Source organism: Oikopleura dioica, chromosome 2 (assembly GCF_907165135.1).
Source record: "Oikopleura dioica chromosome 2, OKI2018_I68_1.0, whole genome shotgun sequence".
Taxonomy (NCBI): domain Eukaryota; kingdom Metazoa; phylum Chordata; class Appendicularia; order Copelata; family Oikopleuridae; genus Oikopleura; species Oikopleura dioica.
Window position 1 is genome coordinate 12,929,161 of NC_137292.1, and position 26,821 is coordinate 12,955,981.

The following is a 26,821-nucleotide window of genomic DNA, read 5'->3' on the forward strand; positions in this document are numbered from 1 at the left end:
GAAAACAACTAGGATATATTTTCTTTGTGATAATTATGCAGAAGAGTAATGGCTATTGATTTTGAACAAACTTGACTTTGAAGGAAAAAAAAAGTAAATAGGTGAAGATAAGGTCTTTATTTTGGGTAGTAATATTTTAATGAAGAAAATAGTACAGTGAGTTGACAGTGAAGAACAGTTTGTTTATTTGAACGAGTGAAGAGTGAAGATAGTGCAATTGCAAAACGATTGAAGAATATAAAATGGAATAAAAATAGATGCGCAAGAAAGTGGTTTTGTACAGTAAGAATGTGAAGAAGTAGCAACAGTTTTATGTATAATAATATTATTGTTAAACTGGGCGGTAGACTGGCTGCTTTTGAAGGCTATTACACATTGTTTCTAATTCAGCAGTGACGCGCGAGATTTCCGAGGCCATGTTCATATTCTGATCCTGATACTGGGCGCGCGCGCGGTTTTCGTAAGCTTCGACGACTTGCTAGAATTTGCGGTAAAATATGCATAAGCCGAGATCCTTCAAACCTGAATTTTCACGCAGGTCCGGGCGAAACGCTTTGTGTTTCCAGACAATAGTCTGATTATGACTTGGAAACGGTTGTTGTGTATTCTCGTGATTTCGACCTGCGCTTTGAAAGGCTTATGACTTTGAAATGGAATTGAAGATGGATCGTTGCACGATATTTCGATGAGCGAGTGGTGCCGGAAGGAATGGTTCAGATTCGGGACGTACAAAAATGCCTGAACACAAAATTAAACGCTGATCAACTCGAGCGCGATCGAACCTGAACTAGTCGATTTTTGACGCGCTGGAGATCGTCTGCTTCTATGTACAGTGTGTAGATCCCGTCCGTATTTCCGACAGAATTCCAAACTTCTTTAAACCAGCTCTTTTTCTCCGAGTCTGTCGACGACGAATTGTGCATTCCCATATTGTCTAATGATGTCAATTTATGAAAACAATCCATTCAACTGATTGCTACCTAATTCCCCAGAAGAGCTGTCTCTCGAGGTCCTTCTCCGGTGAAACTTTGGCGTCCCAAGAAAAGAGTTTTTGATGGAATTTGAAATTCTCTTTGTCCAGCTTCCTCCGCTACGTTTTCAGTGTTTTCAAAGTTGTTTTCGAGAGTGGCAAAATGTTTAACATACCTAGGCGTATTAGGTGGTGAACTGGCTCTAGAGGAATTGGCAGAAGTCAGTGGGGTGGAAATGGCCGAGTGGTTCGGACTGGTGCGCGGCGTCGCCACCGAGGACCAGGAGAAACGGGTCCTTGCCCCCGTCACTCCCGATGAACTTGACGACCTTCCACGCCCGGTAAAGCCAACGTTCGTGTGTGTTGAGCAACTCCTCTGCGGCTAAAGATTCATCTCTGTTAAAAAATTGAACGGGCACTCTTTTTCGATCAATTAATTAAAATCAGGACGTACTGTAGATGGAGTTGATCCCGTGTTGTTCATCCCATTGAGCGAGTTTTTTCTGGAGACAGAAGCGAGCTTGTTCAAACTTGCCGTTGAGTCCGTCCTTTTTCTCGGGCGATCCTGGCCGAGTTTGGACACGTCGTAGCCAAAACGATTCTCGTCGTCTTCCATGGACGGGTGCCGCTCTGAAAGGGGATGAGAATTAATATAGATTCTTATCAATTTGATACAAAAATATAAAATTAATTACAAAAAGAAAATGGAGATGGTAGAAGAAGGTTGTGAGAACAAGCGACGCATATCAATATCAAAAACGTTTGATATTGATAAAAGTTGATGCAAATTAGTAGTGAACGGTTCGATTCAAGTTTCGCCGCGGTGGACCTGGCCTGATTTGTTTACTACGATGTAAGGTCTCATTTTGGCGTTTAACCAAATTACGATATTCGTAAAGCTCCTCGAGTGTCTGCCCAGGAGGTTTATCGTAATGGACTGCCAGAATCGGACACGAGAAAGTGCGACAAAAACAACCGGCGATACCTTTTCTGCGCAGCAGTAACTGGTAAACGTATTTTTCTGTGCACTCCTCGTTGGATAATAGCTTGGCGACAAGCTGTTCTCGGTCTTTGAAGCAACCTAAACTCGACATAGATGCCATCACATCTGGATCGAGCTCGTCTTCATTGGTGAAGTAAATGTCTTGTGTGCGAGGGTCGACTTTGGGTCCTTCAAACGGTTCTCCGCCTTTCGTCATCCACTTTTTTAGGAAGATTTTAAGCAATGCGCGGATTAGGAAATAATCTCACCGGATGGCTGAGAACTTGCTTCAGTGTGAGTCGTTTTTTCGTATCTGTACAAATCATGCCCCGGATGAGCTGCTGAGCCTCAGATGGCACAAAGTGGGGAATGTGGTAAACACCTCGCTTGACTTTTTCAAGCAGCGTTCGCAGATTATCATCATCGAAAGGAAGAGCTCCGACCTGCAAATCAATGCATTCTTATCCTAGCGTTTGAGATGACTTACTAATAGAGCGAAAAGAATAACACCGAGGCTCCAAACATCCGCGGCCGTGCCATCATATTTGTCGCCTCTGATAACTTCTGGGCAAGCGTAATGAGGTGATCCACAGCTTGTTTCTAGCATATTTCCGGCAGGTTGAAGCGATGCCATACCGAAATCAGCCACCTTTATGTTATTCTGGCTGTCAAGTAGCAAATTCTCCGGTTTTAAATCTCTGTGGCAGACATTGTGCTAAAATGAGAATTTACGCTATCAATGTTATTGAAATCATCGTACCTGGTGACAGAAATCAACAGCGGAAACAATTTGCTTGAAGAATTTGTTCGCTTCGCGTGGAGACAGTCTCCCCTTGCGCACAAGATAGTCGAACAGCTCGCCGCCGGCGACGTGTTCCAGCACCAGATAGAGATTTTTACGATTCTCGTAAACATCGACGATTTTCAAAACATGCTGGTGCTCCAGTAATTTCATGATGGCGATTTCGCGCTCAACTAAAAAGACAATCGAGTTAATAATTGATCAAAGTGCTCCCGAATTTGATCTCACCTTTTGCCTGTACAGATTCGTTCAGGTGTTCCCTGTTAATGATTTTGATAGCGTAAAGCTTGTTCGTCACTACATGAGTAGCCTTCTTCACCAATCCCGTTTGCCCCTTTCCCAATGTTTTTCCGAGTTTGTATGGGCCGACATAGTGGTGCTGCGGCTGTTGTCCGGGTTGAGCGCTACTGCTGCCGCCCTCAACCCTTCTCGACATGTGTCTCTACAAAGCGAAACTGGTCATGAAAAGAAGAGTGAAGATGGATAAGATTAAGAACTGTATGGAAGAATATTCACAGTTATTTTCCGTCAAGAAGATCATTCAATAAAGCTTCTAAATCATCTGCTTCCGATTCTGATTTACTTTGCTGCGATCTTTCATTACTTCTTCCTTGTTTTGAATCGAGTTTAAAAGTTGAAATTGAGACATTTAGCGATTAAAAACGGGCCTGAAACTATCATCAAAATCGGGAATACTATAGTTTTGCATGGAGGCCGATTCCATCATTGATTGAAGCATCGAAAGTTCCATTTCAGATTGTTTTTCCTCCTATCCAGGCGAGTTTTCTCAGCTGTAGATAAGTCCCCTTCAGCCATATTGTCCAAAAACTCGTGTCGGTAATAATCATCTGATTCGATTCCTGCTTCCACTGTCAAAAAACAGTTAGCTACTGTATAAACGGAGAAATAATCACCTAGAGCTGCTTTGTAAGGATCAAATTTATACTCTTCGGCATATGGCGTCAGCGTCGCTACTCGTCGAGCTATCTTTTCAGATAATGGTAGTTCAACTTTTGCAATATCTGGATCTAATAACACATGGATGTCGCTGTTAATATTAATGGTATATTCGCATCTTTACCGAGAGAAATTATCGAGTCTGTGTAGGATGTTCGGAATGCTGCGCGCGATTTATCCGCCAAATAGTTCAAAGCTAAAAAAAATCAGCCAAAGATCTCAAATATTTTTCTACCTATCGGTTCACGAATGCTTCTATTCCTAATAAAGTAATCATTGATGGGCAGCTTTTCCTTGAGCACAGGCTCTCTAAAAGGTGGATGAACAGTCAAGACATCAAACCAAATCGGTCTATTCTCTTCTGCGATGAATTTATTCTGGATGTAGTCTCTGACGCGGGTATAAGGGCTTCCGTACCGCCACAGTCTACTCATTCTGAACAGAAAAGAAAGGAGGGATGATTTCTTCGTCATCCGCGTCAAGAGGGTACCGATCGATACCCGTTATCGAGTAGTCTCTCAAACCAACTTGGCCAGAGAGAATTAATCGATAATTACAACCCAGAGTATATTGACATTTTAATTACAATCCTGTCAAAACACCTTCTTCTTAAGATTAACACCTTGCTGAACCAGCGAGAGATCATTTTCATTATATAAATATATTTTTGAAGTGAAAGGTTTTTCCAGGAATACAAAAAGGAAATATTTGAAGTTTGAAATAGAAAAATAAAAGCAGGCAATGTAGAAAAATACAAAAATGTGTTAGTAGTCAAGATTGGCTCCGTTTTCCTTGGCCCAGTTGTTCATCGTCATGACGAGATAGTCGACCTCGCGGTTGTTCGTGTTTCTCAGCATCAGGATCAGATCTGTGAGCGAGTCACGGGGCTCTAAAATCAATCATGTCTTGTCCATTTTGGATGATCTGTATCGAACCTTTTTCTGCAATGATTCGTTGGAACCAGCCAATACAAGCGCCTCGTTTTCCTTCCCAGTATTCAGGAGAAGGATCAAGTCTTTCAAGAACATCATACGCTTTTGCCGCGTAATAGAACTGCCCAGTTCGGTAACAATCCGACGCGATCATCGACAAGATCGTAAACGTTCCGCTGTTGGAGTCGGTTTTGAGGTAATTCTCCCAGGCTTGAGAGGGCTTTCCGTTCATAATGAAGCATTTGGTGAGCCAGGAGATGTACGCAAACTCGTTCTGTATCTTCTCAGATCTGTTTTTGAATAATTGATGATTTCTGTGCTTTACCGTAGACGATACCTGACTAGGAGAAAGACCTCTTCTGCTTCTTCCCATTTGCGCCGCTGGGCCAACGCCTGGCCGTAGTTGAAATTGAACGTGTCGTCATTCGTAAAATATGCCTTTAAATTATGTAATTCTCTGCCCAGTTCCATTGTCAGAAATGAACCTTTATAGAGCTGAGATAAAGCAAAACATCATCCCACTGCTTCGATAAAAAGTAGCAGCTAGCCATACATTGCCGGCCAGGAATCGTGTCCATTTCAGTCGAGGATTGGCCGACGGCTTGAAAATAAAGTTGAGCTTGTTTTACATTTTCTTTGTTTCCGTCTATATCTGCCATCATCAAATGTGTAACGCCCTGTAAAAAGATTAGTTCTATGTGCTATTGGACTCATTTTTACCTTGATGATGTGTTCTGGAGGCAGAGCGGGCTCAACATCCTTCATGAGATTGTGGGCTTCTTCTACATCTCCATTCTTGAGATAGTAAATAGATAAGTTGAGTCTCGCTTCTGGGAGCACACCAACAAGCGGTGGGAAAACTTGCAGTGCCCCCTCTCCGTTCTGAAAGACGACTTGATTATGCTTCACTAGTGCTCCGATGCCGCCATCGAGGGACTTGATATTTCTGAGTTCTTTGAGTGCCTCGCGCCCGTCGTACTGACGAAAGTGGTTGCAAGCTTTTAAATTGAGTGCGATTGGACTGTCGGGGTGTTCGGCTAAGTAGGCCGCGAGCACTTCGTCGGAGACGTCGTAGTAGTCAAGTTTGTAGTAGCACATGGCGATGTAGACATTTAGGGCGAGGAATTTCCGGTTATTTTTATAGCTACAATAATGTTAGGGACAGACAAGTTGCGTTGATCTTTACTTACAGCGTTTTATATATATCGGCTGCTTCTTGAAAGTGCGATCTGAGATAATGCATCGAGGCCAAGGCCAGCTGATCTTCGCTGCAGTCATATTCCAATGCCCTGTGGTGCTGCATAAGTCGCGACTCATCACCCTGCTTTTGGGCTAATTGGAATTGCACTCGATTTTGGAGGCTTGAGTGGGGAGCGCGTTGAATCGTTTCGTCGCCTTTTTGATACATTCCGAGGAAGAAGTAGCATATTGATAAGTAGCAGTAAACGCTTGGGTCGCTGTCATTCTTGGGAAGAAAAGTTAAGGATCGGAAATTATGTCGTAAGAATTACATTTTCAAGTATACTTTCATATGTCCTCATTGCCTCCTCAAAGTTACCAATCCTCACGCAGGTTAGCGCCTTCCATTTGAGCAGCGTCGTATGATCATGTGATGGCTTCTTCGATCTGAGTTCAAACTCAATTAGCGTAAGTGCTCCAGTATAATCGCGCTTGCTGAAGAACCCTTCGATTATCGGCTTTTCCTGTGGCTCGGCTCGTTCCGCCGGGGTCACTCGATTAACCGGGGACTGTGATATCGCTGCCTTCTCCCGAGATAACAGCATTTTCTCTGAATAGAAAGAGGTGTAAAATCAGTGATAAGAAAATATATAGATTGATAGGAATAGAAAAATAGATCAGTATGGAAGACACGGGAAAAGGAAGCAGTAAAAAGTAAGAAAACTAGTTGCATTTCCAAAGAAGAACGCCAACAGCTCCACCGAACATCATGACCATCTTTGCCCCGCAATCAGCGTCGACATTGGCGTCGAAACCTTCGCCAATGATACAATGCCACGCGGCGCCGAATTTCTTGTCCATTTGTTCTTTTACCATTTTGGCGGCAAGGGAGTAGTTGTTTGAGTATTTCTCAACAGCTTGAAAAAACGGTCAAATTCTAAGTGTATCCTGAAGAAATTACCAGTTACAGCGGCATCAGAAGCTTCCGAGGACATTTCTTCTTGCATATCGCAATCAATCACAAGAGGAAAACTAAATAAGCACTCAGGAATCAGTGAAAAAGAAAAGACATACCCATGACCAGCTCGATGAGCGAGCTCTTCTCTCTCTTGTTTCTGCGCTTCTGCCATTCTAAAAGCGCGAAAATAAGTCGAAGAAAAAGGGGGCAGTGGAACAAGTTCATGAAAGAGGCTAATCGTTGTTCATCGCGTTTTTTCGCTTCGTTTCGAGCGTTCTCTGATTGACCATATCCTTGAATTGCTGGATCACGGCTGTCTCCTTGTTTTCTCGTTCCTGGCGAGTGTAGATTTGCAACGCGCGTTTTTCTTCAACAGAGTAGATCTAGAATGTTTTGAATTTTCTGAAAACAGCAAATTTTTAGCACCTGTGATTCTTTCTTGAGTCTGACGGCTTCCATTCGTCTGTGTCTGTTTCCTGACATGATGTAGCCGGCGTTTTCGTAGTGATCAATGTCAGCCTCGCTGTGGCCGACTTCTCCTCTCCGAGGAATACGCTAGAATTCGCAATTCATACAGCTGCTTTGATAAAAAATGACTTACAGATTGCTCATCGATAATTTCAGCGAGCTGCACTCCTTGGCCAGGTTTCGCCTGCTTTGTCGCCATATTCGTTTCAAATGCAGCTTTTATTGCTCTAGAATCAGCAATAAGCACTTTTCCAGACAACTGTCACTTACTCTGGAAGTTCTGGACCGATGGATAATGAACTCTCAACCCTGGGCTTTTTTATTGGAACAAGATCAGTTGAAGGCCCAGTGTTTTCAACCCACATGTCTTCGTACTCAACTTTGGAACGTTTCTTCTTCTTTTCTTTCTTTGCCTTTTTATCCTTCTTCTTTTTCTTCTTTTTGGACTTTTTGCTTTTCTCATCGTCATCCGAATCGGACGAAATCGTTACTTTTTGAGATTCAAGCGCTGCTTTCTTTGCTTGTTGCCGTTCTGCTTCGTATTGTTTGCCTGAAATAAAGATTGATACACCATCGTATTTAACAGATACCTACGTTTCTGTCGTCTTTTGACATGTTCTTCGATATCAGAATCCGACGAGATCGGGGATGGACTTCTTCCCCAAGCTTTGTCTGTCCCGTTTTCGAAGATTGAGTTCCGCATTTTCCCTCGGACATCGAGAAAATCGTTGGTTACCTTCGATCTATCTTATGTGGTCAAAATAATGATCAAATTCCGTAAAATAATGAAAATTGCTTTAGCGATCTTCTGACCAAACCTTGGATTCGACGAGTGAAATGGTTTGCTCTTCGTATCTCTCTCCCTGGATCTACTTCTGCTCCTACTTCTCACCATTGTTCTCTATTTCACACTCTTCAAAAGAACTTCTCTTTCCAATATTCTTGACTGGCCAATCAGCGCGCGCTGAAAATTTCCAGCCATCTTTTCTCTAATAAATGCGCTCCCCGCCATGCAGAAACCATAACAATGCTTCCAATAAATAAAACAATTGGCTCGAGCCAATTTTTTATGCTCACCAATTATCGTAATTACAGTTTTATAATTCATGCAGGTGCTGTGAATGGAATCTCCGAGTATAAAATCGCGCTCCAGCTCTGGAATCAGCATCACACCTTCTCCGGCTTTTATCGAGCCACTTTTAAAAAACCAAAAACCTTCACTTTACCTTTTTCAACATGCGAGAATGCATTTCCATCCACGTCGGCCAAGCTGGCTGCCAAATCGGTAACGCCTGCTGGGAACTCTACTGCTTGGAACACGGCATCGCCCCCGATGGTCACCTCGCCGCTGCAAATGACGAGGGACTCGATGATTCTTTCAACACCTTCTTCTCCGAAACCGGCTCTGGCAAACACGTTCCTCGAGCTGTCTTCGTTGACTTGGAACCAACTGTTGTCGATGAAATCCGCGGTGGAGTTTACAAGTGAGTCCTTGTTGATTTTCTTCATCAAACTAACACTGTCCTTTTCAGAGAGCTCTTCCACCCAGAACAACTCATCACCGGCAAAGAAGACGCTGCTAACAACTACGCTCGCGGCCACTACACCATCGGCAAGGAAATCATCGATGTCGTCACCGATCGAATCCGAAAACTCGCCGATCAATGCACCGGTCTTCAGGGATTTCTGATCTTCCACTCCTTCGGCGGAGGAACTGGGTCTGGCTTCACTTCTCTTCTCATGGAACGACTCTCGGTTGATTACGGAAAGAAGTCGAAATTGGAATTCGCTGTCTACCCCGCTCCTCAAGTATCTACTGCTGTTGTTGAGCCCTACAACTCGATTTTGACAACTCATACGACTCTTGAACACTCCGACTGCGCTTTCATGGTCGACAACGAGGCGATTTACGATATTTGCCGACGAAACTTGGGCATTGAGCGACCGACTTACACCAACTTGAATCGACTCATCGGTCAGATCGTCAGCTCCATCACCGCCTCCCTTCGATTCGACGGTGCACTCAACGTGGACTTGACAGAATTCCAGACCAATCTGGTCCCTTATCCTCGAATTCACTTCCCTCTCGCGACTTATGCCCCTGTTGTCTCTGCTGAGAAGGCCTACCACGAGCAATTGAGTGTCTCCGAGATCACTTACGCTTGCTTCGACCCAATGAACCAAATGGTCAAGTGCGATCCACGACATGGCAAGTACATGGCTTGTTGCTTGCTTTACAGAGGAGATGTTGTCCCCAAGGATGTCAACGCGTCCATCGCTCAAATCAAGACCAAACGATCCATCCAGTTCGTCGACTGGTGTCCCACCGGCTTCAAAGTTGGAATCAACTACCAGCCACCAACTGTTGTTCCTGGCGGCGATCTTGCTCAGGTTCAACGCGCAGTTTGCATGCTTTCGAATACAACTGCTATTGCTGAGGCCTGGGCTCGACTCGATCACAAGTTCGATCTGATGTATGCCAAGCGAGCTTTCGTCCACTGGTAAGCAATCAAAAGTTAATCTTATTTCAAATCTTATCCAAGGTACGTCGGCGAAGGAATGGAAGAAGGTGAATTCTCCGAGGCTCGAGAAGATTTGGCTGCTCTTGAGAAGGACTACGAAGAGGTCGGAATCGACTCCCTCGACAATGAAGACAACGAAGATGAATACTAAAATTTGAACTTTCTGCTCTTCGATTTTTGAAATAAAATGCGTCATCATATAATTAACGAGCGTTTACTTAAATTGCAGATTATTATAATCTCTAGAATACACCCATAATGTTTTGATCTAATGAGAAAGAAAATCAGTTTTATCAAGCAGCGCATCAAAGTGAGTCAAAATTAGCATATTCTTTATAAAAAAGTAGTATCATAGAAGATGGTTTCTTGCTGCTGCGGATTTGGCAAAAAGGAAGAGCCAACAGAGCCCATCAATCATGAAATCATTCCAAGGTAGGAGTTTTAGAATTAACGAAAATAAAAAAAATCCAAGTGCACGATCAAAACTTGCAAGTCCTCGATTCGAAGAAGTTTCACTGAACGAAATTGTCATAACTGAACCAAAAGAGCAGCCCAGCAACAAATGCGTGGGAAAGAAGACTAAAAAGGGGAAACAAGATTGCGAAGAGAAAACTACCGAGGGAAAAACATCTACAGAATTCGCTTTACCTGTAACAACCTTCAACACGACAGCTATTGTTGAGCATGTAGCCAGAGGTCTTGGTAATGATTTTTTTTCAATTCAAAGAACCAACAAAAATTTTAGTTGTCGCCCTCATCGTCCAAGACAGAGTTCAACCGAATACTTCCTTTGCAATCAAGGTTATGACCCCATTTGTAAATATGATGACTGTACTTTCGAAATCAATTTTCAATATAATTTCAGAAAAATTTTAATCCCCTGTATATTTTTGTTAGGAATCCTACAGAATGGTTATATTCAGGCGCACAAAGTCAGTACTTCCATTCGGAGAGAATTCAATCGAACTGTAAAAGCTAAGTATCAACTAGGCCTGCATGTTTAGAGTCACCATTAGTAATGAAACACGAATTCATTACTTTAAGAGCCTGCAAAGTCAGAAAAAGAGCAAAGACCCCCTGTAAAAGAAACTGACAACGAAGCCAATCTTTTAGATCATAAAATCATCGAAAATGGAGAATTGGTTTATTTTAAATTGTTTCTAGTTACAACTGAGAAATAAGCCTCAGTAAATATCCGGTCAGAACAAGATCACAGGATATACATAAGCGAAAAATGAGCTAGAATAAGAAAGGAAAGAACAATAAGCTGGATAAAGTCAGTTGGAATATTTTTTACATTCACAGGAGTTAGAGAGTTCTGGATCTGGGTCGAGCGGGGCAAGCATTCGTGTTTCCGTGCTGATTACTTCTTCAGCTGCGGATTACTGTGAATCTCTTCACAGTGCGGCAAAGGACATAAACTTCCACTACAGCAGCCAGTGTCGAAGTGGAATTCGTGAATTTTCAAATACTAAATTAACGCGATAATTGCCAGTTGAAGAAGGATTCAGAGGACTCACAACTTTGCATACACCGCAGATGACCTTTCTTTGGGGCGAAACTTTTAGCCTCCTCGCTTGTGGACAAAGAGAGAAGTGTTTGATAATCTGTTTCTTGTGTCTGCATGATTGTAAGTCGCATTTCTTGCAGTCCGAAGCGTGTAACAGTTCCGAAAGCTCTTTTTCTGGGTCGATTGTGTCGTCCGAAGGCATTTGGTAAGAGCGAAGGGATGATGTCTGCCGCCGAGCTGCTTCAGCTTCTTCGATGAAATGTTCAAGGAGGGATCAAAAACAACTAGACAACTAGAGAGAATAAATCTTCTTTGGATCCCGTATCTTGTCTGTATCTTTCAAAAAGCGCTTGTCTCTGGCGCACCTCTCGTTGCCTCACTAGATAGTACCTCGCTCCTCTTCTATCATCCCTATCATTTCCTCGCACGCCCAAGTTCTGGGCTAAGTTTGCCAAAGCCTCGTTCAAACTCCCTTCAAGCTTTTGTAACAATTTCAATAAGAAAGTCGTACTAGTACCCGTTCTACGAGCCTCTGGAGGAATCTGCATCGCTCGACGATATGGCGACGAAAGATTGACTGGCCGTGGAGGTGAGCGAATTCCCGGCATTCTGAAGGCTCAATATCACTATCCTGCAATCGACAATGAGTACAAGTTGTATTCAGTACAACTAAGAAAACTTGTTTTTTTCGTATTTATTTTATTTCCTGTCACAAAACAGGACTCGTATTAAATCTTTGCGAGGGATACTAGCGCCATACTAGCAGCATACACTACAGTAGAAGATAAAACTACAGTGAGTTGCTTACAAGTTGAAAAAGAGCATTAACGATACAAACTTTAAGTTTTTAACGACGACTGAAAATAGGAGGATTGAGGTAATTATGTACAGTACATTTTAAATTTTGCTGGATATCTTATTGGTCACGGACGAATAAGAAAAGAACCGAATGGGTGGTAAAAAGGGTTGGAAAAGTTCAGGAGCTTTGAGTATTTTTCTTTCAGGAATTTAAGTTTTTAAAAAGTTGAAATCACAATGTTTGTTTTGAAGTAAAATTTAAAATAAAGATACAAAAAAAAATATAGGCTGCGATGGAACGTCAAGTAGAAGTACGTAGGCTGATATTAAAAATAAAAGATAGGCCCGAATTAAATAATCAAGACCTGGCGGTATGGCTTCTTTGTACAAGGGTTGAGAAATAGAGAGGGGGAGAATGATAAGGGGATTGATAACGGATGAACTTGGTAACTTCCCAGGGGCAAGGAGGGAAGAAGACTTTATCAGTAGAGAGCTGAGTTTAGTAGGATAGATCAATTTTCATAACGCTGGCGGGGATCAATAGAGATGGCTCTTTCCCGCTTGGTAGTCGTAACGGCGCAGTGAGGAGTCACGCCGAGCTTTACACAGGACCAGCGTCATCGCCATCGATGCCAGTAATAAACCTAAATAAACAGGTGAGAAATCGATCCCTGAATTCGGAACTTTGTGACAAGTCTGTCAAAGTTCTTCATCATCAAAATATGCCAACCAATATTCTGGCGAATTATATGGTGGTCTGAAATTGGCAAATTCACAGTACAAATATTAGCTGACCGGATCAGCTTAGTATCAAATTGGATGAAAAATAATGACTCTGGATTTGATCCAAAGCATCGTCCCAAAATCGCTTAAAAATAATGATGATGATAGTTGGCGCGCCACCTGACACGCTGCTTGTCTTTGAACTTACCGACGCAGGATCCGGCGATGACAGCGGCAAGAAATTTCTTATTCACAAAGTGATCGAAGAGGGAGGCTTCGCTGGGCGACTTGTCGGAGCGGATTTCAGGATTTTCGCTGTCTAAAATTTTGTTATTTCAGAAAGAAACAATCATTTAATTTGTTTAAAATCATATGCAATTCAAAGCTTACAATTGGTAATGAAATCCCCAGACGCTTCTCCCGATCCTTCGAAATCTTCATCATCTAAATTCACGATTTCAATACTTTCAACGGATCAAGGAAGGCTCACCTGATAACTGTGAAAGCACACTTGCTGTTAAAAGTAGCAATCTTCTCATTTTTATTCTTTTCTTCTGAAGACGTCTCTATGAAAGTCGTAGTCTTCGTTCTCGTCCGATTTCTATCTCTATCTGTCTGAACTGGATATTGTTGTTAGTTCACCGAATTGACCAAAATTTTCAGCAAAAAGGAAAATTTGAAAAAAGAAAGGAAAATTCAAGACAAATCTTGTCAAGTGAGCTTGAGAATCTCTCGGGCAGCGGGGTCGCCCACTGGGGGGCGTCGGAAAACATTGACCCAAATTGGCCCTGAAAAATCAAATTCAGATCATCATTCAACTTTTGTGAAAATTTCCGCATCCGTGAAATTTTGGACAGATTTGGCACAGCACAAGGCGTGGTAAATAGACGCACGGGTGCATTTCAAAAAAGAGGAATGTTTATTTTACGAATATCCATAAAATTGGGGGAATGTTTACGCCTTGATGGGGGCGATCAAAAATTTGTTGGGAATCGTAAATCTTGGAATCAACACGCAATAAAGTATTAAATAGGCTCTCGGGTAAAGATACGATGGTGGAAAGAAAAACTAAAGATCTTGAGATTCTTTGTGAAACTCAAAATCATTGGTCTTTCCAGCAGCTATATTTGTGTTTAACCCAATAATGATGGCAAAACACAAATATGGCGAGTCCAGCATGAAAAAATCTCGCTTGTAAACAGGGCATCTTTATCGTTCTCTATCAAGAAGCAATCACTCTTGACCACCTGATTCCTGTTTACCTCGGTAAACGAAATTCCGGAAGTCATAAAAAATGGGGACCCGGCCGATCACATTCCCAAACTCACTGTCGATCAATATTTTTTTCGACTTTTTTTATATTTATGTAATTTTCAGTCGGGTAATGGCTTCAGAGTTACAGAGCCATAAACAAGTATAAAACAAGTATACAAGTTTACAAAAAGAGTTTTTGTTTTGTTTTTGAACCATTGTAACTGTTTGGCTACGTTATATAAATATAACATGATATATTACTATTTTTCGTTGACTTGTGGCGTAGCAGAAACAATTACAGTGTAGTAGGCGTAATAATAAACAGTTACGTAACCGAGCTGTGCCCAAAACTGGCAATAAAAATGATTGAATTTAGTTTTTAGTCGGCGTGTTTTGGCCTTGGGCGATGCGTTGTGGCTTGAGGAGGAAATGAACACACGCCCAGGGGCAAAACGAACCGCTTGGTTTGGGCCCAGTGGAAGCGATTACGTAATAGAGGTAGCAACATCAACGTAACACAATAATTTATAAATACACAAACAGTTCTTAGTGCTACTCTGTTCTCGGACTCGTCCAGACTTAGCTCAACAGTTCTGGCGCATTCCGCCAGAAATTGGAGGGAGAGGGAGGATGCGGAACGAACCAGTAAAAACTAAGGCAGCATGTGGAAGGTGATGTGTGTGTTTTTTTTAAGTTTTTTTTTTAATTAATTAAATTATTTGTCAACAAAAATTGATGCTCATCAGCGATCCACGATAGAATTATGGGACTGATAAAGTTCTCTATTAGAGAACTCTCTCTATTTAAAATAGTATATAAATATAAGTTTGGACGTGTTTAAGAATATCTTTATACAGAAGTTGAATAAGTAGAAAAATTGCACTTGGCCAATTTTTTTAATATTGAAGGATGTCGGCCAGGCTCAAAATTTTTGAAAAATTTTGATCGAATAGCACACGAAATAGAAAAATGGGGGAATAAAAGTATACGCCTTTATAATCTTTTCAAGACCGAGAACGGAAAAGGGGGATTTCTTATTGGTAAGAGATAAACTTTAAAAAAGGTTTTGTGGGATGAACTTTTGGTAAAAATAGTTGTTCGCAATTTTTAAAGCTGGAGAGTAAAAAATAATAATATAAATAAATTAAGGATAAAAGCGGGTTGAACTTAGATTTTGAGCTTTTCGCGTAAAGGTAAAGGAAATTTTCAATGATTTCTGAATAGGTTGAAGTCATTTGCGGTGAGTCAGCGCTGGACGGGACCAATCAAAAGTATTCTACCAAATTTGCGAACGTGGGTGTGTGTAGGTGTGTCAAAAAGGAATTTATATGATCGGAATTGAAAATAAAAAAATGCGAAAGTAATTGTGGCAGCGGTTTCATGATTCTAGTTGGGAGATTTTGAAAATAAGAAGGAAAAATCATAGAATAGGACTTTTGGAACCGCTCGCGAACGCCCCCTGCCACGGAGGAATGGAGCGAGCCGAGGGATGAGAAAGGGCAAACTGGTAACATGGAACCTGGCTGAAGTGGTGGTCAGAATTGAAATGCGATAGATACTGGGTAATCTGGGCCATTTAATTGTTTTAAGAAAGTGTGACAAAACGGGACCCAAGCAGCATCGGGCAGTAGTGGAGCCGGATCAGATTGATGAACGGAGCCAATCAGATCGATGTATGTGGTTTTCGGAAAGGAGCATTTGAGGTCTGCCAGCCAATGACTAAGTGGCGGGAAATGTTGGGGAAGACATCGTCGACCATTTTTTTATCTTTTTTGTAGGTTTTTGAGCAGGTCAGATTTTTTCACCGGTGGCTTCTCTCTAGCTCACTCCTAGCGTAGGTTGTTTTTGGATGGTTAAAACGTAGGTGCATTTTTGATGGGCATTTGGTATAGCTTGATGAGAACACGGGATTGGCCGAGCGCGCGGTTTTGTGAGGAGTACTGTTTTTGGTTGGGTAGGAAGTTTAGGGAATGAATGAAGAGGATGAGGGGAGTGAACGGAATTGTGAGTGGACAACAGTGACAGACAGCTACAGTCCATCAACCGTCTGGGCATACGACTGGCTTGGGTCAGCGTTGGGCTGCTGACCTAGCGGCGGATCGCCCTGGTTGAACATCATGGACTGACCGCTGCTCATGCCCGGCTGCTGAAATCTAGGAGCCTGAGCCATCATCTGAATTGAGAGTTGTAAGAAATCTGAAACGGAATTGTTAACACCCGGTCGCTATAGTGCGACGCTTACCTGCGGCTGCTGGGGGCGCATCATATTCTGTTGTGCCCCCATTCCACCTCCCATTCCGTTGCCCATCATTGGCCCGTTGCTCATCATGTTGTTCTGCATCATGTTTGGTTGCATGCCGTTGTTTGACATCGACACTATAGAAAGAAGTTACGAACACTGAGATCAAGGAAGAGGAAAACTTTGGAAACGAGTATTCTGTGGAGATGGACCTCTATTCATTTGATTCCCAAACGTTCCACTCTGCATCATGCCCATCTGATTCATCTGGTACATCTGCGAGTTGCCCATGTTGTTCGACATTTGATTAGGCATCATCTGAATATGAGTTGAAAATAGACCGATACTAGTATTTCGTATGCTTACCATCCTCGGACCCTGGTTCTGGGGCCAGTTCCTCATCTGATTTTGCATCATCTGGCGAGGTGCGTTAATCATGTTTGGCTGCATGTTGCTCATCTGATTCTGCATTTGAGGGTTGTCTAAAATCGTCGTTAGCAAAAGATCACTTTGTTAAAGATCGAGAAAAGGTATACTTACTTGGAGCGCTGATCATCACTCGGTTCTGCGTTTGATTAGGATTTCTGGGATTGATATCGCGGAAAATTTGGGCAACATGTTGCGGATTTTGTTTTAGCACATTGAGGATCTTACAAATTCTGTTATTTTCTGGCAAAATCTTGGATGTTCTACCTTTGGATCTTTCGGATCAGTTGACTCCTTGATGATTTTGATCGTGTTGTCTATATGTTGTTGCGGCTGCTGTTGAGTGTTCATCGGGCTATTGTGGTTGTTCGGGCGTTGGGTGATGAACATGGTTCCTTGCTGCTGTTGCTGCGAGGTCGGCATGTTATATCCCTGCAAACAGTAAAATACAGAGCTTTATCAAACACCAAATGTGTTCACCAAAAACACTTATCCGTCAAAACTCATCCAACTACTCTCATCAAGTCCAACGAGTTTGAGAGGGAACTTATAGAAGTGACTCTCGTTGATTACCTGAGATCGGAAGGGGGGATTCTGTTGAGGAATCTGGTTGTACATAGACTGCGGCTATATAAATATATATTAGCGCTTGATCATTTTTTCTTGATTTCGCAGTCTATCCCCGTACAAAAAATATCACCACCATCATCAATTAAATACAGCTGAAATGTCAGCCATACGCAAATATACAAATCAGGACACGAATGAAAGAACTGATCGGTATATTTTTATTTAGTAATTGCACCATAATTTATTTAGCTCTTTGTTTTCTGCGTATACTTACAGGATTATATTGATCACGCATAGACTTGTTTCCTTCTTGAATCGCTTCCTGGACGACCTTGTTGGCGGCTTTGATTGCTGCCGTCGGTGCGCCGCCTTGACCCTGGTATTGCATTTGTCGCTGGTTCATCATATTCGGACTGCTTGAGTACTGATGCATTTGCTGCTGCATTGGGTTATTCTGTTGCTGGCCCAGTTTGCCGTTATTTTGCATTTGACCCAATTTACTAGTGAAAAAATACACAACCGATATTTCGGACTAAACGTTACCTTGATCCTTGCATGCCTCCCTTCGAGGCAACGTTTGGATTCGGCGTTCCTGGATTACCCATAGATGGAGTTGGTGGGCCTGGAGTGGCTGGTCCAGGAGTAGCCGGAGCTTCGAGCTCTGGGCGAGCCATACGACGACGCATGAGTTTTTCTTGTCGCCGACGGGTGGACTCCTGTTGCATGCGAAGACGCTGCTTGATTTGAGCACAGTAGTTGATCTTACAGGACTTTTCTTCACAATGTTTTGCGTGGTAGCAACAGAGAGCGATGAACTTAAATTTCGGTAAACATTTTGATCATTTCAGATGACATTTACCTGTTTGCAAATGTTACATTGCTGGTTGTTCTTCTGCTTCTGTTTCATTTTAGCACATCGCTTAGAATGCTCGATGATCTTTTTCATCCTAGAAATAGATTGTTAGTCTCAGTTTGAAAGGACAGAAAGGAAGAGGAAAGATCCACTTACTTTTGACAGTTGGGTCTGTTGCAGTTTGCGTCTCGGCACTTGGCAGAATGAACCAAGTTCTGAATGCACTGTTGGATGCCTTCTCTTCGTTTCTCGTTGGATGTCATAGAATCGTTATCATTATTGCCTCCAAAGATGCCGTTGTTGGCGACCTTCTTTTCGAGCGGCTGATGTTCGTGTTGCGAACCAATAGCATCGTTGCACTTGGCGCAGAGGTCGAAGTCGCTGCAGACCTTGCAGTGGAATCGTGTGGTGATTCGGGCGTCGCAGTTGTTGCAGGAGAAGGTTTCGGAAGAGAAGCGATTGTCAGGATTGTGAAGGGTGTACAAAAAGCACATGGATGAGTACTTGGTTCTTCGGAGAGTCGAGAACTCCCAATGCTCGTCTCGAGCTTTGTTCAAGAAGGGATCTCGTCCGTCCATCAAGTCGCAAGGCATGTCCTTGTCGGGATCCTCGATCGCAGGGAGAGCAGGTACACTGTCGGCAGAATGCATACGAATGACGAAAAAGACTTCTTTGTGTCGCTCCATGAGGCTGTTCAACTTGGACATCAAGTCTCCTCCGCCTTTGTTATTTTTGTTTCGTTTCTGATTCTTCTTCTTCGATTTCGCCTTGTCGCTGTACATGCCGTCATCATTGGCCATTTCTGCTTCTTCAGCGGCTTGCTCTTTCAGGACTTCTGCGATGAGATCCTCGATGGCAGTCGGCCAGAAATCACCGTCGAAGTAGGGCATTTGGGTAGCGCAAACAACGCCGTCATCTTTAGCCTATACTGGTTTAAAGAAACGCCCGAATGAGGGGGTCAGTACCTGTGAATAGATGTCTTTGAATTCGGTAATAACGCCACGGTCTTGTGCCTTATTTAAAATCGTTCTGTACCAATCACAAAGTCGCTTGGATCTGGGCATCTTCATCTCCTGAGGGTGGCAGTGGAAGATGTAGTCATCTCCCTCAGATGGTGGACAAGACCAGATGTGGGCCCAGACATATCCTAAGTTTCGGCAGTATTCAAGATATCCTAAAAAGAGAATTTAAGAGTTGAAAGTTGACATAAAAGACGTACCCATAATAAGTTCGTGGTAAACGCCTGTTCTGAGACAAGCAGGCTGGAAGAATTTAACAGAATCGAGGTATCCAATATAAACGCGGCGCTGGTTTGGCGAAGGGCACTTATCATCGTATTCCTGCACGTGAAGGCCAAAGAAACAGACATCGACGCCTTCGATTTGCTCGAAAGCGAAGAGGACTTTTGCGCGGAATTTGAACTTTTCGGCGATTGGGTATCCAGCTGTTTCTCCCTCTTTGCGGACGCCAGAGCGCGTTTCGACGGCCTTGTTGCCCACGAAAACAGTACGAATGTACACATGTCCTGCTTCGTTGTTTTTGTCATTAGCTAAAGAATAGTTAGAAAAAGCTTGTGTGATTTAAAAGTTTACCAGTGACGTAGCCGTTGACCTTGGCCTCGATAAACTTGGACAATTCAGTTTCCGGCAAGTTTTCGGCTGTGAATGGATTCTTCTTGCGCCGCTTGGACGTATTGTCCTGGCAGAAGTCGCAGATGAAATCCTTCCAAATCTCCTTTTTATAAAGGACGCAGATTTGGTGATTCTTTCGCCCGCAGCGTTTACATTTCTGGAAGGGCTCAAAGTCTCGCGTATCGTTTTTGCTCTTTGAGAACTTCGTTTTTGGCTGGAGAGCGGGATTGTCGGGATCACTACTCGTTGCGATGCTGAAAAAATATTCGTAAATAATGAGTTTTTATTATTGAATCTTACGTGTCTCCCTTGGCATCACCGAAACACTTTTCGCAGTAGTAGATTTTCTCGGTAAATTGAGGACCAGGAACATTCATCGGAATAGCTGGACCCGTCGTACCGTCACTCTCGTAACAGTAGTACCAGCTTCCCACGCTGATAGTGCAGGTTGTCTTGCCAAAACAACAAAGAGGCAATGCGGTCCATGTTAGAGACTAAATTATTGCAATTAAAACGATAACAAACGTAATTAACAAATTACCTGGGCACAACAAAAGCCATTTCTCCTCATGGCGGGCTCTGCAGCTCGCAAAAACTCCTCTTTAAGTTTTGTGCACATCCGATACACCCGTGAGTTCTTCTTATTGTAAAGCCAGGCATTCTCAAACATAAGCCACATATCTTTGATGAATTCCCAAGGCTCCTCATAAGTTCCCATTTCCAACTTTGTATTCATCGTTGATAAATCCATTGGGTTCTTGACGACTTCAGGGTAGTCGGGAATACCGAGTGCGACTGGGTCGACTGGTATTTGAAATGGTGGGGCGTCTTGATGCTCGTAAACCTTCCTCCAAATAGGCATGAGCATGTCCCTCAATTCCTGAGCGCTCCATTTCTTTAGCGTTCCGGGGTCGGTCTCCTCCTTGACCTCTTCCTTCTGCTTTTTCGAAACAGGGCTTGGGCTTGGCGCGGGGCTTTGGGCCTCGCGTTTGATCGGGCAGGGTTTCGCATCTGGGGGCATGTTCGGTTTCTCTTCATTTTCCTGTTTTATCATCGAGCCATTTTCATTTTTAAACGAGGATTGTGTTGTGTTAATTTGCGGTTTGACATCTCCAGCGTTACTTTGCTGATTATTAAAGGACTTAGATGGGTTTTGCTGCGTATTTTGCACATTGGGCTTTGTCTCGACGCCAGGCTCTGATTTCACCATATTTGAGTTTGGCATCTGTTGGTTTTGATTCTGGTTGTTCGGCGTACTCGGACTCATGAAGTTCTGCCCCGGTTTTCCGGAGTTCATCTGGCCAGGAGTTTGCGCGCCAGGCTGACCTGGATTCTGTTGATTCCAACTTGGCTGACCAGAAGGCTGTTGATTCGGCTGTTGCTGCATGTTTCCTGGACCTTGGTTGTTTTGGAAGCCACCTTGTTGCTGATTTCCTTGCTGTGGCATTCCCGGGTTTTGCCCCTGCCCTGGATTTTGCTGATTTTGGCCAGGAAACTGCGGATTAGGCGGACGAGGCATTCCTCCTTGATTCGGGCCTTGACTCGGTCCACCTGCAATTGCAGGATTTTGAGCTGGATTTCGCTTCAGCTCGAGTTCTTTTTGAATTTTGTAAATTTTCTCGGCGAGCATGTGATAGTAATCCTCCCTCGTCGTAGCTTTGTTGTACATATCTTCCTCGACGCGTCTCGCGAATGAAAACAACTTCACAATGCGCTCGTCATTCGCATTCGTCGAGTTATTTGTTTGATCCGTGCCGGGGAAGATAGCAGAAACGAGCTTCTTCACGAGATGTTCTCGTAGTTCTGAGTTGACGTCAGCTCTCCAGTTGCCGTTAGCGACTTGGTTAGGGTTGTTGGTATTGTTTTGGCCGCCTTGCGCGGGTTGTTGCCCGGGCTGATCAGCAGTCGGTGGCCGTTGACCCTGTTCATTGGCATTTCCAGCCGCGTTTCCTTGAACAGCTCGATTCGGATCGTTACCGCCGCTCGGATGCTTGAGCGGCTGGCAGACTTGGCACTGTTGATTCTTACACTGCTTCCAATGGGCGATAATGTGCCTCGACGAGCTACAATGCTGGACCGGACAGTTCTTCGCCATTTGACAGCTGGGCAAATGCTCGAGCACGTTTTTCATCGTCTGACAATGAGGAATTTGACATTGGGTGCCTTGAGCGTCATTTCTCTTCGTACACTTTGCTGCGTGGATCAAAATAATTAACTGGTTCTGTATCATCTTGCGCTTCTCCGGGTCCTGCGTTGCCGTACTATTCGCTTGATTCGATAACTGTTGCTGATTCGGCGGTACGTTTGGATTGTGGTTCGGGTTCGGCATTTGCTGATTCGGGCCAGACTGCACCATCATGGTTCCATCATTTGGATGGTTCCCGTTCGTCATCGCCATTCTCGGGTTCATCGGAGCCATCGGTCGCATATTCTGAGGCATGTTCATCCCAATCGGCTGGCCGTAAACTTGCCCACCCGGTCGATGCATCATGCCTGGATTCATCTGCATTTGGTTCGGCATCATGTTCATGTTGCCCATGTTCATTTGTTGCATTCGCATTTGGTTCTGCATGCCCGGTGGCATTTGGTTCATCTGGTTCGACATGCCTCCTTGCTGATTCTGTACCATCGTCGGCTTCGCCACGCTCTGGAGCATCGTGTTCACATGTTGCTGTGTGTTATTCGGTCTCATCTGATTCGGCTGGTTCCCGAAGTTGCCCTGGAAACCCTGTGGGTTCTGCGGAGTCATCCTAGAAAACATCACTTTTTAAAACGCGCCCAAGAATGGGAGAGAGCTCTTACTGTCCCATCATATTCGGATTAAAGCTGTTCATGTTAGGCGTCGTCACCCTCATTGCCTGGCCAGAACTGGCGGGTGGCACGCCGGCCGGAGCTGGCGAGCGGATATTATAAGAACTCGGGCCAGGCGACGGGCTGAACAATTTGTTTCAGAATCATCGGCAGTCAAGTCAACAATCAAGTTTTTGATTTTTTGAAAAAAATATTTGATTAGTTTCAAGAAAAACATGCTTGATTTCAAAGTTAACAAGGATCATTTGGGAGCAATTTCAAAATTATTTTTAGTGATAAAGAACGAGCCAATACGCTGGCAAAGAGTAATTTTTCTTTTGAATATTTCTATAATTAAAAATGTCTTCTTTTCTAGTGCTAACTCACATCATTGTCAAAGATGCTTTCTTTTCGAAACAATATTTATTTGCAAAATTATCTCCATCCACGCTCTCTTCTCCCAAATCAGCCAAATACAGTCATGAGAAGTCAAAAAATATGTGTTTTTGAGCTGGTGCTCCTTCTTGCGCCGCCTCCGACGAGCAGTGCGACTTTGAGCGCCAACCTACGCGCGGGGCGCAGCTGGCGGCAATAGCAGAGCGCGGTGGAGCAGAATCGAAACAATTCAAAATTAACACTAGAATTAGCCATCAATCGGCCTAATCATCCTTCGATTCTCAAAACAAGTCTTTGCCGAAGAAATTTCATAAAGAAAATTTGTCCGGAATTTAGTTCAATAGGAAATTATTAGCCCCAAAAGACGGGGTATTTTTAATTGCTGTCTGGAAAATATACATCAATAAAAACGACCTCTTACAGGTCCAAAACGAAAGAAAAGTTATACTCAGCTACTAAAATTGACCTCAAATGACTCCATGTGGAAGAAAATCAAACATAAATATTTTTTCTCTTGTGGTTTGACATCTGTTGAATCATTTTTGTTTTGGTTTTTGAAAATGTTCCGAAGCCCGTCTATTTCTACACATTTTCAAAAAACATTCTGTCTACAAGACCGAGGTCTTATCAAATTCTTCTCTAGACCAAATTTTATCTGTTCTTATTTTCTTATTCAAGTTCTTTAGTGTGCCCTTACAAGCCTCTCAAAAAGGTGAAAAGAGTTTTCTGATCAACAATTTTACAACTATTTTAGTACTGAAGATGGATCTATTAGATCCGAAAGCTTTACTATGAATAAACCAAAACAAAAATGATAAATATTTTTTCTTGAAATAAAAAAACTTCAATTGTGAAATTTTGAGAAACCAGAGAAAATAATACCTCGGCGTTATAACTCGGTTAGGCGAGGGAGTAGGCATTGGCATAGGCACATTGGTCTGCTGTGGCCGATACTGGTTGCTCCCGTTCATCATTTGATTCATCGAGTGATTTGGCATTGAGTTCGACATTGACGAGGTCGGCATCGAGTTGTTCTGATGCGAGGGAAACTAGATTGAGTTATTCTTTCAAGAACGGGGGAGGCGAATATCAAGAAAAGGGTAAGACAAAATTAGTGTGGCGACGAATAGGGATGGGTTAGGGATGATTTTTCTGGGGTTAGCTCCTGAAAAGCAGCTGCTTTTTGATTCGAAAGGAAAATTGAGGGGAATGGAAAATTTAGATCGAATTCAACTTTCTTCCTCAAGAAAGACTTTCTCGCGGAAAATTGCATGGAATCTCGAGTCGTTCCAAGTCAATGAAATAATGTAGAAAGATTCGATTGAAAATTTTATGGACTGAAATCTGATATCATAAAAGAGGACCTTCAGAAAAGTCTGATGAAAAAGAAAGTTGAATTCTCAGTGAAATTATTCCACATCAACGAGTAATAAAAAGGGTGTAAAATATAAATCATGCTTTTTAATTTTTTTAAATTCATATTTTTCAAATCTAGAGTCACGACAAGAAAGCACAGAAGATTTATAAAAATGTAATGTTTTTTCGACTTACGCCATACGAGTTTGCATCAAGATTGTTGCTCCACTAGTGGATAAACAAATGATTAGAATTCGTTTTTTAGAAAATCTTGTGAAATAGGAAGGGGATGAAGAGTTGTTGCTTACCTGGTTCATCGAGGAACCAATCGGGTTAACATTATTTTGATTCGTGCTCATTCCATTACTCTGTCCGCTGTTTTGGTTCGACGGATTCTGTGGATTCTGCCAGTTCGGATTCATAATTATTTTAATTAAAAAATCTCTGCTAAAAAAACTTGAAAATAAAGCGTGGGAAAATTTTTCAGTGATCAATCGATTGTAGATTTTCTCCGCGTGCGCTCATTGGCTCCCAAATTTGACAGAATAAAAAAATGTTGTCAAATGGGCTTTCAATTGAAGAAAATAAACTTTCGAATGTTTCGCAGTTTACTTTAGTCTTTATCCTCTGATATGGAATAATTTTAAAATTGCGCAGGCTTAGCTCTGCAATCTGTGTAGAAAACCTGAGTCGGGCCTGAAAGTCGGAACCTGTCTCAGGGTTTCTGCATGGATTGCCTGGAAACCAAAATTTGATTCTGATTTTTTGTTCTGAAAAAATCTTCGTGAATCCTTGACAAAAGCTCGTCGACATTGTTGACTTGATTCTGGTTGTCGTTGGAGCCGCTGAAGATGGAATCGAGCACGTTGTTCTGCTGATTCATCGGGTTCACTGCAATTTCGCTGCTTTCTGAGATTCGCGGCCGTTTAGAAGGCGGTCCAATTGCGGAGTCCGTGCTTCCGAGGGTTGAAAAATTTCATCAAACTATCAATTCTGATTTCAACTTCGAATTATATTTACAAAATTTAAAATTATAAATTTCACTCAAAGAAGAAAATTCATCGAAAAAAAACTCTTTTTCAAAACTTTCTTTCCTAAAAGAATAAAAGCAAAATTTTTTTCGGCTCGAAAAAAAAATCTTGCAGAAAATTTCTTTCCCAAAATAAAGTTCCCAAATTTTTTTCAGAAATCGAAAATTGGCAAATTTTAAATTTCCTATCAAAATTTATTTCTTTCGTTTCAAAAAATTTTTCATCTTTTTCGACACGAAAAAAAAGAAGATTCTACCCAATCCCCTGAAAGGTCCTCCTTGCTGGAAGGCCATTCCTTGCTCCGTGTCAATCTTGAAGATTTTTCATCTGAAAAAATGAGTCTCGAAATCTAGCTTCGTTTTTTCTACCGTGGATTCTATTTTTCATGCAAAAATGGCGCTTTCTGTGAATTTCGGAACTGATGAAAGTGAAAAGAAAAATGGTGAAAGATGGGGATTCGCGTCTTTTTCCGCCCGCGTTGACTTTTTTCTCGAAATCGAATTCTATAGAATCTCCGTCTATTTGATGTTTTCTTTCCTTCTGCAATTTTCTATCCGTCCATCGGACATTTCTGCTCTCCCGCCCACGTATTTTTCAAATTGAAACAAAAAGACCCTTATCGTCGATTCTCCCCGACTTTCTTTCCCTCCCCTTCGATGATTTTCCCTTTTCGTGAGTGATTTTTTCATGCAATGTTTAATATAATGAATCACCTGTATTTTAGCTCAATTGCTGTTCTTTCGTACGTTCTCTCTTTCGTTCAAAATTTTTGTCTCTAGAATTTTTTTTCGCTTCCAAAAAATTTTCGCTCCCAGCTGCGTCTTCTTCGGCACAGGAGTTTTTCTTTGAAGAAAAAATTTTTCGCCCTTTTCGGGGCGTTTTCTCTGAGCTGAGCGTTTCTGAGCTGAGCTCGGTGTGTGAGAGATGCTGGGTGAGATGCTGGAGAGAGAGAGTTGCGGCGTGTTGCGGCGCGTTGAATCTAAAATTCGCGTCGCTCTGTTTTCGCGGTGCACCCGATCCGGACGCGGCGCTCGGCCAATCAGCGGACGCGCGCGGCGCTAGTCGCCCACCCGCGGCGGCGCACACCAAGTTGATTCGCCAGTTTCAGCGCCACATCCGAAAATGCCCACTCATCGAGCCCTAGTAGCGCGATGAGTCAACCCAACTCACAGCGCCGCCCCGAGCGTTATTGACTGAATCGCACGAGAGCTCAACTCTCACTTTTCAGACTGATGGAGGGCGCTTTTTCCCCCGATCTCGTTTGAAGCGCATTTTTCACTGAATTTCCTCTCGAAAACTTCTTCCCTTTCTAGTTTATCTAGGCCAAGCAACAAAGTTAAAAATGGAAAGATTTTGAGATAAAACATTTGTAAAATTCATGGAAAAAATGAATTCGCTGAATATCCCCATGTTCACGGACCCTTGATCGGGAGTATCTCTTGGAGTCCAAGACTAGAACTCGTTGACAATTGCT

The 26,821-nt window shown here is 42.7% G+C and overlaps 10 protein-coding genes across 18 annotated transcripts; 2 read left to right on the forward strand and 8 right to left on the reverse strand.

Annotated features, from left to right (window-relative positions):
* Positions 1-6: 6 nt before the first annotated feature.
* LOC145699280 (serine/threonine-protein kinase BRSK2-like) lies at positions 7-3,192 on the reverse strand. Its single transcript, XM_081776549.1, has 11 exons — positions 2,983-3,192; positions 2,713-2,927; positions 2,440-2,667; positions 2,222-2,395; positions 1,956-2,172; positions 1,425-1,600; positions 1,147-1,352; positions 981-1,090; positions 783-934; positions 523-738; positions 7-478 (listed from the first exon to the last, which is right to left on the reverse strand). Exons 1-11 carry the CDS (start codon positions 3,188-3,190, stop codon positions 332-334), a joined length of 2,049 nt encoding a protein of 682 aa, XP_081632675.1. The 5' UTR covers positions 3,191-3,192; the 3' UTR covers positions 7-331.
* Positions 3,193-3,228: 36 nt separating this feature from the next.
* On the reverse strand, positions 3,229-4,186 carry LOC145696911 (uncharacterized). 2 transcript variants are annotated; one of them, XR_014133831.1, is made up of 5 exons: positions 3,947-4,186; positions 3,836-3,907; positions 3,669-3,782; positions 3,423-3,623; positions 3,229-3,357 (listed from the first exon to the last, which is right to left on the reverse strand). XR_014133831.1 is itself a non-coding variant. In XM_081774023.1 (5 exons), exons 1-4 carry the CDS (start codon positions 4,182-4,184, stop codon positions 3,478-3,480), a joined length of 570 nt encoding a protein of 189 aa, XP_081630149.1. In that variant the 5' UTR covers positions 4,185-4,186; the 3' UTR covers positions 3,242-3,364; positions 3,430-3,477. The 2 variants fall into 2 exon arrangements, 1 of the variants encoding a protein (XP_081630149.1); XM_081774023.1 differs by having other exon boundaries at positions 3,242-3,364; positions 3,430-3,623.
* Positions 4,187-4,329: 143 nt separating this feature from the next.
* On the reverse strand, positions 4,330-6,429 carry LOC145696910 (intraflagellar transport protein 56-like). Its single transcript, XM_081774021.1, has 7 exons — positions 6,155-6,429; positions 5,834-6,108; positions 5,364-5,787; positions 5,129-5,320; positions 4,981-5,081; positions 4,647-4,933; positions 4,330-4,600 (listed from the first exon to the last, which is right to left on the reverse strand). The coding sequence occupies exons 1-7, from the start codon at positions 6,425-6,427 to the stop codon at positions 4,476-4,478; spliced, it is 1,677 nt and encodes a 558-aa protein (XP_081630147.1). The 5' UTR covers positions 6,428-6,429; the 3' UTR covers positions 4,330-4,475.
* A 29-nt stretch (positions 6,430-6,458) lies between these two features.
* On the reverse strand, positions 6,459-6,977 carry LOC145699284 (dynein axonemal light chain 4-like). Its single transcript, XM_081776554.1, has 3 exons — positions 6,897-6,977; positions 6,784-6,854; positions 6,459-6,739 (listed from the first exon to the last, which is right to left on the reverse strand). The coding sequence occupies exons 1-3, from the start codon at positions 6,950-6,952 to the stop codon at positions 6,546-6,548; spliced, it is 321 nt and encodes a 106-aa protein (XP_081632680.1). The 5' UTR covers positions 6,953-6,977; the 3' UTR covers positions 6,459-6,545.
* A 4-nt stretch (positions 6,978-6,981) lies between these two features.
* LOC145699282 (uncharacterized) lies at positions 6,982-8,208 on the reverse strand. Its single transcript, XM_081776552.1, has 6 exons — positions 8,067-8,208; positions 7,843-7,991; positions 7,519-7,798; positions 7,382-7,475; positions 7,207-7,335; positions 6,982-7,163 (listed from the first exon to the last, which is right to left on the reverse strand). The coding sequence occupies exons 1-6, from the start codon at positions 8,141-8,143 to the stop codon at positions 7,014-7,016; spliced, it is 879 nt and encodes a 292-aa protein (XP_081632678.1). The 5' UTR covers positions 8,144-8,208; the 3' UTR covers positions 6,982-7,013.
* Positions 8,209-8,431: 223 nt separating this feature from the next.
* Positions 8,432-9,951, forward strand: LOC145697082 (tubulin alpha chain). The gene is made up of 3 exons (XM_081774232.1): positions 8,432-8,732; positions 8,781-9,749; positions 9,792-9,951. The coding sequence occupies exons 1-3, from the start codon at positions 8,485-8,487 to the stop codon at positions 9,919-9,921; spliced, it is 1,347 nt and encodes a 448-aa protein (XP_081630358.1). The 5' UTR covers positions 8,432-8,484; the 3' UTR covers positions 9,922-9,951.
* A 164-nt stretch (positions 9,952-10,115) lies between these two features.
* Positions 10,116-10,646, forward strand: LOC145698350 (uncharacterized). The gene is made up of 3 exons (XM_081775549.1): positions 10,116-10,202; positions 10,243-10,472; positions 10,516-10,646. Exons 1-3 carry the CDS (start codon positions 10,129-10,131, stop codon positions 10,644-10,646), a joined length of 435 nt encoding a protein of 144 aa, XP_081631675.1. The 5' UTR covers positions 10,116-10,128.
* Positions 10,647-10,895: 249 nt separating this feature from the next.
* On the reverse strand, positions 10,896-11,892 carry LOC145697073 (uncharacterized). 2 transcript variants are annotated; one of them, XM_081774222.1, is made up of 4 exons: positions 11,798-11,892; positions 11,604-11,752; positions 11,291-11,539; positions 10,896-11,241 (listed from the first exon to the last, which is right to left on the reverse strand). In XM_081774222.1, the coding sequence occupies exons 1-4, from the start codon at positions 11,886-11,888 to the stop codon at positions 11,134-11,136; spliced, it is 597 nt and encodes a 198-aa protein (XP_081630348.1). In that variant the 5' UTR covers positions 11,889-11,892; the 3' UTR covers positions 10,896-11,133. The 2 variants fall into 2 exon arrangements, with proteins under 2 accessions (XP_081630348.1, XP_081630349.1); XM_081774223.1 differs by having other exon boundaries at positions 11,792-11,886.
* Positions 11,893-11,970: 78 nt separating this feature from the next.
* LOC145697079 (uncharacterized) lies at positions 11,971-13,442 on the reverse strand. Its single transcript, XM_081774229.1, has 4 exons — positions 13,292-13,442; positions 13,192-13,245; positions 13,010-13,120; positions 11,971-12,722 (listed from the first exon to the last, which is right to left on the reverse strand). Exons 1-4 carry the CDS (start codon positions 13,338-13,340, stop codon positions 12,616-12,618), a joined length of 321 nt encoding a protein of 106 aa, XP_081630355.1. The 5' UTR covers positions 13,341-13,442; the 3' UTR covers positions 11,971-12,615.
* A 697-nt stretch (positions 13,443-14,139) lies between these two features.
* LOC145697049 (histone acetyltransferase p300-like) lies at positions 14,140-26,328 on the reverse strand. Of its 7 annotated transcripts, none has more exons than XM_081774186.1 (23): positions 26,061-26,328; positions 25,612-25,674; positions 25,119-25,272; positions 24,625-24,726; positions 24,512-24,544; positions 23,843-24,009; positions 22,577-22,708; positions 20,316-22,524; positions 20,075-20,268; positions 19,736-20,028; positions 19,363-19,692; positions 19,109-19,317; positions 18,300-19,066; positions 18,150-18,237; positions 17,834-18,105; positions 17,565-17,790; positions 17,294-17,347; positions 16,988-17,152; positions 16,835-16,943; positions 16,661-16,776; positions 16,507-16,612; positions 16,298-16,431; positions 14,140-16,251 (listed from the first exon to the last, which is right to left on the reverse strand). In XM_081774186.1, the coding sequence occupies exons 2-23, from the start codon at positions 25,638-25,640 to the stop codon at positions 16,225-16,227; spliced, it is 5,916 nt and encodes a 1,971-aa protein (XP_081630312.1). In that variant the 5' UTR covers positions 25,641-25,674; positions 26,061-26,328; the 3' UTR covers positions 14,140-16,224. The 7 variants fall into 7 exon arrangements, with proteins under 7 accessions (XP_081630312.1, XP_081630311.1, XP_081630316.1 ...); XM_081774185.1 differs by having other exon boundaries at positions 16,477-16,612; XM_081774190.1 differs by lacking the exon at positions 25,612-25,674 and having other exon boundaries at positions 16,477-16,612; positions 25,119-25,300.
* Positions 26,329-26,821: the final 493 nt, after the last annotated feature.